A 13,399-nucleotide genomic window follows, 5' to 3' on the forward strand; every position below is an offset into this window, starting at 1 on the left:
CTCCAAAACACCTGAGGGTAGGATAAGAAGCAATGGGTGGAAACTAATCAAGGAGAAAAGCAACTTAGAACTAAGGAGAAATTTCTTGACAGAACAATTAATCAGTGGAATAATTTGCCTCCAGAAGTTGTGAATGCTCCAATACTGAAGGTTTTTAAGATGATGTTGGATAACTATTTTTCTCAAATGATGTAGAGTTTCTTGTTGCTTGTATCCTTACAATTTATATTGATTATTTCCTAGTATTTATTTATTTATATATTTATTTGATTTGATTTGATTTGTATGCCGCCCCTCTCCGAGGACTTGGGGCGGATCACAACACATCAGAACAACATAACAATACATCTGAAAATCCAATTAATAGACTTAAAAACGCTAATATAATTTTTTTTAAAAAATTCATCACTATTCACTCAACCAAACATACTAAACATTCATTGATTAGGGGCTAAGATCTAGTGGCCCCAAGCCTGGTGGCATAAATGGGTCTTTAAATTTATACGGAAGGCGAGGAGGTTGGGGGCAGTGTGAATCTCCAGGGGGAGCTGATTCCAGAGGGCCGGGCCCCCACAGAGAAGCTCTTCCCCTAGGCCATACCAAACAATATTGTCTGGTTGACGGGACCCTGAGAAGGCCAACTCTGTGGGACCTGACTGGGCGCTGGAATTCATGCAGCAGAAGGCAGTCTTGAAGGTAATCTGGCCCAATGCCATGTAGGGCTTTGTAAGTCATAACCAACACTTTGAATTGTGTCCGGAAGCTAATCGGCAACCAATGCAGCTGATGATGCAAATCATACCAATGCAGGATGATTTGATTGCTTATTTGTACCTTATGACTATCATAAAGTATTGCACTTTATGATTCTTAACAAACGTTTCTTGCCTTTTTTATGTACATTGAAAGTATATGCATCAAAGACAAATTCCTTATATGTCCAACCACACTTGGCAAATAAAGAATTATATCTATAATAATGAGGCTCAAACAATATTAATCTAAGATTTTCTATGACAATTTTTACATCTTACAATGTTTATGTTACCACTTTCTATAGTTTCATTCATGAGATTAAGGAACATATTTGCTTTCCCCCTGTAAAGCTATTATTTTCTTGCATATCTCTCTCTCTCTCTCTCTCTCTCTCTCTCTCTCTCTCTCTGCATGTGTGTGTGTGTAGCAATTTCTTGGACTTTCTGGAACGATGAACCAAAAAACTAAATCCTTTGAGTTATCTGGACTGCCTTATTATAAAAAGTATGGTTAATTGTTTTGTAATTGAATGTATTTATAATTTTTATCTCTTTAATGTTATGATGCATAGTTTTCTTCAGCTGATTTCTGATGATCTGATTTTTCTCATTCACTTTCATATAAAGACTATTTAAATAACAATTATTATTTAATTTATTTTTTTAAAAAAACAGGTTGTATTTGTTCTAACCGGAGACTGTGATGACAGAGCACATATTGGTTACAAAGTCTATGAAGAGATTGCTTCAACAAGTTCTGGTCAAGTTTTTCACTTGAATAAAAAGCAAGTTAATGAGGTATGATGGGAACTTGTATTGATGATAATCTAATTGTGCTTTTTAAAATGGAATATGGGATAAACCATTTGTCTGAAATAGCGTAGGGTTTCCTACCTAAGCAGGGGGTTGGACTAGAAGATTTCCAAGGTCCCTTCCAACTCGGTTGTTGTTGTTATTGTTGTTGTTGTTATTGTTATTGTTAAATATTTACTTTCCTGAATTTTGTGTGTATGTGTAAGAAGGGATGGAGGGAAGGAGGTAGGAAGAGAATTTGTGAATTAATTAAGCTTGGAGATAAAATTAAATAAATCCAGGATGTTATATTTATTTATTTACTTACTTGTAAATCTGTTCTGTTCTGTTTCTGCATGTGAATCTGAAAGGGCAAAGTATTTAAATACCAATTTTAAATACACATTTTAAAATGCATAGTTTAGGAGCATGTTTGATATGTTTGAGAGTACCTTCAAAATGTTCACAGCTATGCAGATTCAGGGGGAATAATTCCCTTTTCATTTGCATATGGATTTGGGAGATGCAAATCAAATCAGCTTGCAGTAGAATTCATCAAAATTAAATAATGAAGGAGCTGTTTTTAGAGAATTACTCAAGGCCTTTTCATCATGGATGAGAAATTTGAATCGAAGTGTTTCTGGTCTTTAAAAAGAAGTCTAATTGCTAAAGAATGCTGTTTTTTTCCTGGGAGGGCAAAGCTTGCATCATTGGTAGGTAGCAGATGTAAAAAGTACTTAGTTTCTTATTTCTGTTTGAGGTAGCGATTAGATGTAGGACTACGTGAAGAAAGATCCAGATTCGAGTCCATTCATAGCCATGACAACTAACTGAGTGATTTTGGGCCAATGATATTTTCTCGACTTAATTTAATTAACTTTAAGGCTGTTGTGGGAGAAAACAGAAAGAAGCTTTTGAATAAAAATGGGATATAAATCTAATAAATATACAAATTTAATTAACGGTGCTAGAATTAATAAATTCCACCAGAATATTAGATGTTCTGACTATGATATTTTATAGAAACATAGAAACGTAGAAACATAGAAGATTGACAGCAGAAAAAGACTTCATGGTCCATCTAGTCTGCCCTTATATTATTTCCTGTATTTTATCTTAGGATGGATATATGTTTATCCCAGGCATGTTTAAATTCAATTACTGTGGATTTACCAACCACGTCTGCTGGAAGTTTTATATATTTTTTGTTTTTCTACTTTTTCAACTTTTTTCTATTTTTGTGTTTTTTACCTTTCCTTTTATAGCTGTCTTTTTCTTTTTCCTTATATTAATTTGTATCATTTTAATCGTCTTGTTTAAACATTTTAACCAAAATTATATGCAAAAATGTTATGATTGTGTTCTGATTTTATTTTATTCAGAATGCCAGATTCCCTGTTAGAATAGCAATCCTTTTCAAGCAGGTATTTCTAGACTTCTTTATAAGAAGAACTCTGTTTAATTATGACAATTGTCTTTTTAAAATATCCATGTTTCCTCAAAAACAAGACACTGTTTTATATTTTTTTTGAACCCTGAAATAAGCCTTATTGCCATGCATTCAAAAACCCGACTGGGCTTATTATCAAGGGCTGTCTTATTTTTGAGGAAACAGAGTAACATTATTAAGAATATAATATATTGGATAAAGAGAAATAGAATATGATGATTTCACTAATAAATTCTTTATGGAAACTCTGCTTTCCATAATAGCATGTTCTTTGTTTATACCAGGTGTAGTCTTATTTCTTATCTTCTTGTATCTCACTTTTTTTGTTTTCAGCAAAAGTCAGTTTGCTTGCTCTCCCCATCAATAAGGGCTTATCTTTTAGATAATTTATATTGGCTTCAATAGAAAGAAATAAGGAGAAAAAGGACTAACAACAACATGATAGTGGATGTAGCAATATCTGGAGACAGAAGAACAGAAGAGAAACTGGAGAACATAACAAAATACAAAGAATTGCAAATAGAATGACTTTGGCAAAACAAAACAAAAATAGTACATTAGTGACAGGTGTCTTGGCTACAATTCCGAAATATCTGGATCATCACATTAACACTATCAGCACTTACAAAATCACCATGAGTCATTTGTAAGAGGAAGCTTTATTTGGAACAGCATACATCTGGTGACAATACCTTTAATGCTATTAAAAAGTAACAATTTCCGACTCCAAGTCCTTGAGGGGGCTCAATATGTGGACAAAAATTCCAAATCTCATCAAAATGATTTGGTTAACTATACAACCAACCATAATAATATAAAAACAATAACCATAAACTTCCCATGTTAACCTCAGGCTTGGGACCAGATCCAGGTCTGAAGAGCTTTCTAGAATCCAAGGAGAGTGGATGCCACAGCTCTTGAATAGACTGACTACCACTTTCTTTAAGGCCAGTGGGACTAACCCTTCTCTCAAAAGTGCATGGACCTATCTCTTTGTCATTTCCTGGGCTTCCTAAACAATCCAAGGGGGACCATGATCTGATTGAAAGGTGGACAAACTAACAGATTGGATGACCTTGTCCATTTTTTGGGGCATCATAGAATTGAATTCAGTCCACATATTTCATTTCATTTTATTGGATTTGTATGCCGCCCCTCTCCGTAGATTCGGGGCGGCTAACAACAGTAGTAAAAACAACATGCGACAATCCAATACTAAAGAAGCTACATAACCACATAAAACTATGCCTCAGGTAATTCATTTATACTTGCCTAGTGAAACATATTGTCAGAGTTATAGAAAATCATTTTAAAACATTTTAGTTTTGAGCACACAACATAATATTGGCAATCTCTTATATTGGTAGAGAGCCAACTCATAAGCAGAGACACAACAGCAACCCAACATGGTAATATTGAAATGGCATTGTTTTTCCATTATAACAGTATAATATTTTTTGCTTATATGCCAAGCTTGGCTTATCTTATTCTGGCATGCATGTTTCATGTTATGATTATACAGGAACAGTTTTTCACATGCTTTCAGTACATGGATTTGTGTTAGTTCAACTTCTTGGCTTTGATATAGTTGACTTTTTCCAGCCACAAAAGCAGGTCACAAAAGAAAATATTGACAACATCTGAATTCATCTTGGGAGTTTAATTTTATTTTAATTTATGCCAATTTCCACTTGAAACCCTGAGGCTGTTGCCCATTAGTCACTGCATACCATATATAGTGGTACCTCTACTTAAGAACTTAACTCATTCCGAGACCAGGTTCTTCAGTACAAAGGTTTGTCAGTAGAAGCAATTTTTCCCATAGGAATCAATGTAAAAGCAAATAATATGTGCAAACCAATTAGGAAAGAAATAAAAGCTCAGAATTTGGGTGGGAAGAGGAGGAGGAAGAAGACTAGGAGGACAGTCACTGCCGAAGGAAGAAGGTGAGGTGAGGGGAATCAAAAAAATCCAAAACTTTAAGGCTTAAAAAAAATAGAGGGACTCTGAGGCAGTGAGGAGGAGCACGTACCTCCAATACACCCGGCGTGAGGCTGCCTCCCTCTCACCAGAGAGAGAAACCCAGTCATGCGAGAGGGGGGAACCTCCCTCTCCTTTGACCGAAAGGCGGCTGCTGCTGCTGCTACTTGCTTCCTCTTCCTTCCCATGCTGAAGGGCTCCCCTCTCCCCTCACTTGCTCACTTTGTAGCCAGTGCCTTTCCTTCAGTGTGGTGACTCCTCAGTTTGGCCGAAGCCGAGTTGATCTGGACAGGCAAAGCAGCCCCTTTTGCCTTTCCATGCCCAGGCGCTCCAGGAGACAACCTTGCACCAGGTGTATGGGAGGCAGCGCAAGGGAAGTGGTTTATTCCCTCTCCAAGCATCCAGAGAAAGAAAAATGCTTCTTTCACTCTGGACTGCCAAAGCCTCCTTAAGCACCACCAAAAGGCTCCTCTGGCAGCCCAGAAAAGCCCAAGATGGCCTGGATTAAAGGGGAAATGGCAAGAAACTGGCCGGGCCTTTGTGCTGCTCTCAAATTTCCTGGGAAATTTTTCCGGGCTCGGGTTTAAGCAGAAAATGGTTCTTAAGAAGAGGCAAAAAAATCTTGAACACCCGGTTCCTATCTAGAAAAGTTCTTAAGTAGAGGCATTCTTAGGTAGAGGTACCACTGTAGTCCACGACAAAGCCACTTAGCCCAAGACCCTGATTTTCTGCTTTGGAAAGAAGCCAAACTTAATGCAAACTTAGAAAGGTATTTGTTGAAGAATAAACATTTTATGGTATATATTTTCCTGGAATAGAGTAATATAGATAAAGTCAGAGATACAGGTAGGACAAGGGAGCACAGAAGCATTGGCAACAGACGAGAAATAAATATTTTAAAAAGCAGTATATCTTTAAAGTTTTTGATTATGCAGATATATAGTACAGAGGTACTAATCAGTCTACAGTCTATATGAACATATTTATTTATTTATTTATTTGTTTGTTTGTTTGTTTATTCAATTTTTTTAATGCCGCCCTTCTCCTTAGATTCAGGCTGGCTTACAACACGCTGGCAATAGCACTTTTTAACAGAGCCAGCATATTGCCCCCACATTCCGGGTCCTCATTTATCCACCTTGGAAGGATGGAAGGCTGAGTCAACCTTGATCCAGTGATGAGATTTGAACCGCTGACCTGCAGATCTAGCAGTCAGCTTTAGTGGCCTGCAGTACTGCACTCTACCCATCTACCACATTCTCTTAATTGAATCAAAACCAGTGTCCTTACTTACACTCAAATAAATAGAGTCAAGCTTTTTACTAATTTTTATTTGACCATTTCATGTGGAGCTTCTCTTTAAAACTGTAGATAGCAGAATAAAATTATTTGAGTATCTGTAACTTCAATAGCCTATTTCCTCTACATTTGCAATCTTCCATGACTATGTAATATACCGTAGTAACACATGCGTGAGCTGATGATTTGGACTCCGATTTTGTAATGATTAAGACAATTCCAAAGTGGATAATTCTGTTGTGTCTATTCATTATGTATGATTGAACAACTGGGTTATGTTCAATCTCAAGGTAAAGAAGGAATGAAAAATAAAATGAGAAGAAAAAATGAGCTTGATCAGAATATGGCAAGATCAGAAAAAATATTTCAAGGCTAACCTTCTCAGTGGATGCATATTGAAGAGTCTTGGAGATATTTGTAGACTAAAGTTGTACTTTCAAGCTAAAGTTGATGTGTACAAATGTTTTTTTTAAAAGCACAGCATAATTTTTAGAAGTATAATTTGGGAATGATTGAGTTTTATGGATCTGCTTATTCTGAATAATTGCATTTGCAACTACCGTATTTTTCAGAGTATAAGGCGCACCTTTTTCCTCCCTAAAAGAGGCTGATAACTTGGGTGCGTCTTATACTCTGAATGTAGCTTCCCCCTCCAGCCATAACTAGCTGCTAATGATCTTCCCAGCTCTTACCTTGCAGACTCTTTCATTGTTTCTCTCTGCGGAGAATGTTTTCCAAGCTCTAAGTCTTTCCAGGGTTTTTTTTATTACTTTAACTTGCTCTGAAGAAGTTTCTTTCCAGCTCTAACCAGGTGCTAACAATGTTCGCGGCTCTTACCAGCTTGCAAGCTCTTTCATTGTTACTCTCTGTGAAGAATGTTTTCTAAGCCCTAAGCCTTTGCAGGGTTTTTTCCATTGCTCTATTTGCTCTGAATGTTTCTTTCCAAGTGCTAATGATGTTCCCAGCTCTTACTGGCTTGCAAGCTCTTTCATTGTTACTCTCTCTGAATAAAGTTTTTTAAAAGCCCTAGCCAGGGGTTAAATTATGTGCTGGTTAAGGATACTAGCCAGATGAATACCTGGTAAGCAGATTCTTTTCCCTATTTTCCTTCCCCAAAACTAAGGTGTGTCTTACACTCTGGTGCGTCTGAAAATACGGTAAGCAAAGTTTCACTACAGATATTTTTACGTTCAAACATCTACCAAAGCATAAACAAAAGTATGTTAAAAAATACAACAATTTTGCATCTCTTTTGAGGACTTTCAGGTTCCACATGGGTATAGACAATAGCCATTTTGCAAGCACTCAAATTCATGATTGAATTTGCAGAATCAAAAAGACACATGTTCTTAATTTGGACAATTTGAATCATTTGCCATAACTGTAAACACTCTCTTATGTATACAGTATTCCATCAGCTGTCTGTTGTATTCTTCAAAAAAATATGTAAATATATTTCCCCCTCAAAGTGTTTGGAATTTTAGTCTATGTAGTCAGAGCTTTGACAGTGCTATTGTTCCATGCATGCGTTCTAGCACAGGTTGATTGGGACATTGTGCATAACCATTGGCTTTCCTGGTTATAGAGCAGTATATATCACCAGTATACAGTGGGGGGAAAAGTATTTAGTCAGACACCAATTGTTCAAGTTCTCCCATTTAAAAAGATGAGAGAGGCCTGAAATTGACATCATCGATAGACTTCAACTATGAGAGACAACATGAGAAAACACATGCAGAAAATCACATTGTCTGATTTTTAATGAATCTCATGGTTGAGATCTACCTATGATGTAAATTACAGGCCTCTCTCATCTTTTTTTAAGTGGGAGAACTCGCACAATTGGTGTCTAACTAAATATTTTTTTTCCCATTGTATATTCTGTATCAGTATATATAAACAAAAATGTAATGTCTGTAACAACAAATTGTTGATAAATAAATTTCAACCATGAATGCCTTTTAAGAGGAAGCATATCAATATGCATAAGTGGGGAATTGGGTATTATAAAGATACTTGGAATATTATCAGAAGACATGATGAAAACTCTGTAATTTCACAACATATGGACAGACTTAACCATAATTCCAATTGAGAAACTGTGACCAGTCTAGAGCAAGCCAAGTCCAAAATCACTAAGGAATTTCTAGAAGCCTGGCACTCTGACAAATTAGCCATCAGTAGACTCATATACATAAACAATATCTACATACTATGCAAGAGACCATCAATGAGCCAAAAGGGAACAAAAAGACCAAAACACCCCCCACATCAGCAATCAGCACCCAGATGATCATAGATTAACTCCAAGATTAACATCAGACCAACAGTCAAGAAGTAAACAATATCCTAATCAAGGAACTGCCAAACAAGCTGACAGTAAAATAGATCAAACAAAGAAAGTTCAAGACCACCCCCATCAACAATGACAGGGCAAGCCACTAGAATAAACTGAGAGCAAACCTAACTCCTTACTAGCACCCATATTGCTTAGTTTAGGTAATGATACGGCTGCAAGAAAACAACCAGGGTCTGAGGACATCAAGGACACCTCATATTAAGGACATATTAAGGACATTTCTGACATTAACACCCTTGAAAATGTCCAAAGGTACTTTACCAGAAGAGCCTTTCACTCCTCTACCTGAAACAGAATTCCCTACGAAACAAGACTTACAATCCTGGGTTTTGAAAGCTTAGAACTACGACACCTTAAACATGATCTAAGTATTGCCCACAAGATCACATGCTGCAATGTCCTGCCTATCAAAGACTACTTCAGCTTCAACCACAACAACACAAGAGCACACAACAGATTCAATCTTAATATTAACCGCTCCAAACTTGACTGTAAAAAATATGACTTTAGTAATCGAGTTGTTGAAGCGTGGAACTCATTACCGGACTCCATAGTATCATCCCTTATAATACCCATAGTATCTTACCTTATAAGTAGCTCCAATTTCCACTATAAAATTTGAATTAGTGATTTGTCCCCCAAAAGTCATTTTGTAAACAAGGGATAGATAGCAGAAGCTTGGGTAGAAGACATTAGGAGGTAATGTTTATGGCCCTGGTATAACCTTTTGTTGGAAATTAGATATTGGTATTGCACTCTAGAAGTGTATTAAGACGATGCTTTCTGGAGGGTTTTTAATGGTGGATGAGGATGCTGTTGTCAGGATTCCAAATACCATCCAAAATTAAATCCACGTCTGAGTCGAAGTATTCCTCAAAGTCCCAATTTATTATTAGAGCCATGTTGGTACATCTGGGTGAACCCTGAATATGAATTCCTCCAGGTTTCATCACCCGGTTGGAAGTTCAAGTCCTTGCTTCCACACCCACAAATCCACCATGTTGTCTAATATCCAAATTGCCATGCTGGCAGAGTCCACCCATCTCCTTCTGTGCAGGTGCAGGGGTGCAGAGACAAAGGATGACCTTGGCTTCCTTGAAATAATTTATTATGGCTACATACTAACAACCTCATATAATCCCCTCTCCTGTTTTCCCACAGTAGAAAATGCACAGTAGAATACTGTAAATTATGGCAGGCCAAAGATCCCAAATAAAATGGATTTGGACTGACAGCTGTCTGAATCCTAGGCATATGCTTTATCATATGCTATCATTGATATCTTTAATATTTAATGCAACTGAATTTAATATTTGGGTGTACTGGGTAGATAAGAAGCCTTAAATAAAAGTGTCATTAAGATATTCATTGAGATAGATACAATTTATTACCCAGTCAATCTAGTACCCAATCCAAAAAAATACACAAAGAAGACCACTAAAAATGGAGCTAAAAGTATATTGAAGAGCTATTTTATTAACACTTCACAGGAAACATACAATCATCAACCAATCCCACCTGAGTTCAAATCAGATGCAGACCAGAAATATCACAAGGGAACCTTCCTTTTTGAGCTATTATACCGAAGAAGACTTGCAAAGACATGGAGTGAAATGTTCAGAGAAAATCTGGAAAAAATACCTCAGGTTTAATTCCCCGAAGCTTGGAGTACCTGACCACAAAACATTTCAACAAACCTGCTTTATCTCTAGTGCAAGAAATTCATTAAGTTCCATGTTACTGTAATAGCCTTATAATCTCAAACCTGCATCTTTTTAGATTAGTCAAGAACTGAGCGTGTGGGATTCTGTTTAGGTTCTGTGACTAATCTTGTTCAGCTGAGATTTGAATATAAATCAACTGATTCCATCAAACACTTTCTTCCAGAACAAACTCTACTCATAGACAGTCGTGTAAAAATGCTTCCAGGAGCAATACTCCTTAACCTGATGGCCTGTAGCTATGTTAGAATTGTGAAACTGAAGTTTACACTCCACTTTTCTTACACATAGATGGCCTAGGAATGCTTACCGAGTATGTTTATCCTGATTTTTAAATTTGCTTTCTGAAAAACACTGAGACAGTTGGTTCTTTTAAGCTCTTTTTATTTGAAGGACAGGAAAGCTCTTTTTGTAAGTGACGTCAAGTATGAACGTGACTGGAATAAACAGTGCCAGTCCGCTCCTTTTATACTTTATTTTCCCCGCTAAAATCCTACTGTCAAACTCTTAGCCAATCAGAATGCACCAACCATTTCAACTATTTACATTTACCTCAGCGCATATTTAACACTTTCAATGACAACATTGGAAGTATATGATCCGGGAGTGGCACAGTGATTAGAGTGCAGCACTGCAGGCTACTTCACCTAACTGCTAGCTGTAGTTCAGCAGTTCAAATCTCACCACCGGCTCAAGGTTGACTCAGCCTTCCATCCTTCCGAGGCGGGTAAAATAAGGACCCAGATTGTTGGGGACAATATGCTGATTCTGTAAAAGCACTATTAAGCAGTATATAAGTGCAATTGCTATTTATTTGAATGTGTTCATAAATATATCAATCAAGGATGGTAAAAGATTCATCATTAGGTTTTTAGTGGGGCCTTTAACCTTAAGTCGCATCTATAACTCACATATCAGCTCTCTCTCTCTATTTGACTTGAAAAGCTGTAACTTTTTGCCTTTATGCTGCCTGCAGGTGGGAAACTTTAGTATGTAGACTGAATGTATATAAATTAAATCTGCATGTGTAAATAGAAAATACAGTCCAGATACAGTCAGAAGTAGCTTCAACATGCCTGCTTACAGCCAATTTGGACTTATAATATAAATTCTCCACTTTTTCCCTACAGACTAAATGAGTGAGCATATTTCTTAGAAAGAGAAGACAAGTCCGTTCCATAAAAGTCCTCCTCACCCCCCCCCAAAAAAAACCCAGTTCAGTTTGATAAATCGGTCTCCAAGGAAGAGTGTTGTGTCATTTTGCTAAAACCAAATGTAAATCACAAGAAGTCTTAGTTGGTTTTAAAACCAGGAACCACAGTTTTTAAGGGATCTTTGAGAAGTAGCCAGAGCAATTTCTTCAACCCATCACATATCCCCCCCCACCATACCTCATTTTGACAATTTGGAAAATATATTTGCTTCTCACTTTCTTTAGGATATCCTATCCCCACAAATGCATTAGGGTTCAAAGCTGTACTTGATTTTGTTGATTTTGGATTTGCAGTGGTGCTAGATTTTGAGAGACTGTTTAATCTGGCAAAATTCAGGCACTGCGAAAATAAATAGCAGAGGAACCTCAAGGATATTGTGCATAGTGTAACTCAGAGGCAGGGAGCATGCCTTGATATGAAAAGTCTCAATTCAATTCTTAGATTTCTATTTAACAAAAAACCAAAACACCCAGTTTGCAACATGGTAGGTGACTTCTGCTTAAACTACTCTGTTTTCCACAAAATAAGACATCCCCTGATAATAAGCCCAATTAGGCTTTTGAATTCATAGCAAGAAGGCCAAGAGCTTATTTCAGGATTCAAAAAATATAAGACAGGGTCTTATTTTGGGGAAAACATGGTATGTGTGACAGATATCTATGAATGGAGTGTATGTGGATTATGCAGGTTGTTGCATCAAGGTTGTTGATTCTCATGAATGAAAATCAAATAATATTGCAATGGTGACAAATTGTTTGCTTCTGCTTTTAGTGTGATCCTATGAGGCAATTGATTTTGTTTTGATTTCATCCTGGTAGAGAGACAGGAGGAGACAGAAGAGGAAAAGTGGAAAAGATGGGAGACTTATGGGAAAGTGCAGGAAAGCATGGAACAGTAGAAATACACACACACACAAAAAAAACAGAACAGAAAGCTGAGAAAGACAGACAAAATGCAAGAAAGTTAGAGAGAAATAGGCAAAAGAGAACAGAAATAGGCAAAAGAGAAGAGAAGTCGAAAAATGCAGAACAATCAAAGAGAAGGGAAAAGATAAAAAGGATGAAAAAGTCTTCCTTACCACAGAGAAAAATTGACTTTTCAAACATTTTCCTCATATTTATTCTCTTTGGTCCACCTGGGAGGAGAACCTGACACCTGTCTTTGGATCTCCTGATATAGCATGTCAGGGATATCAAAGTTACTCTGAAACATTTATCTCAGCTCCAGGAATATGGGGTACCGTTAGATATATTTTCAGCTAAATAATTCTAGAAAAACTGTAGGAATATGAGAGAGAAGAGACACAGAAGGTACATCCCCTAGCTTAATTGAGTTCTCATGTTCTCTTATTATATACCTCTATTTTCCTGTGTCTCCTTAATTAAAATGAATTATCTTAAAGAGCCTGTAGCATTAGTCAGAATATCAAATTCTTTTTAAAGCCTTCGGATGTTGTCAGCATACTTAATGGAAGAAGTAGTGTATTGCATTCTCTGTCTTGCTCATACTGCATTTTAATATTTATTAAGAACCATATGACCCCAAATAAATGATAGAGAATTGAGCTTATACACAGTTTCTTTAGGTTCAACATACATTCCAAATGACAGCTTGACAGAAGATTTTTTTTAAAGTGGTGAATGATGCCTGTGGCAGAGGTGGGCTCATCATGATTTGCACCAGTTCACCCAAACCGGTAGCAAACCGCTGAGAACATCTTGACGATGTCACAGAAACGGTTTGGTCAATGCTGGTCCATGGGTGCCATCATCTTTAGGGGGGAATTTTTTTGGGGGGGCGATTTTCCCCTGGTATTTTTTATGGCACTG

At 36.9% G+C, this 13,399-nt stretch overlaps 1 protein-coding gene across 1 annotated transcript in view; it reads left to right on the plus strand.

Moving 5' to 3' along the window:
• HMCN1 (hemicentin 1) overlaps nucleotides 1-13,399 on the plus strand; it is a 254,348-nt gene that overhangs the window by 35,134 nt on the left and 205,815 nt on the right. The window contains exon 4 of the mRNA XM_070749005.1: nucleotides 1,431-1,553. Coding sequence (XP_070605106.1) covers nucleotides 1,431-1,553 — 123 coding nt within the window. The remainder of the gene's footprint in view (nucleotides 1-1,430; nucleotides 1,554-13,399) is intronic.

This window comes from Erythrolamprus reginae, chromosome 3 (genome assembly GCF_031021105.1).
Source record: "Erythrolamprus reginae isolate rEryReg1 chromosome 3, rEryReg1.hap1, whole genome shotgun sequence".
Classification (NCBI taxonomy): Eukaryota; Metazoa; Chordata; class Lepidosauria; order Squamata; family Dipsadidae; genus Erythrolamprus; species Erythrolamprus reginae.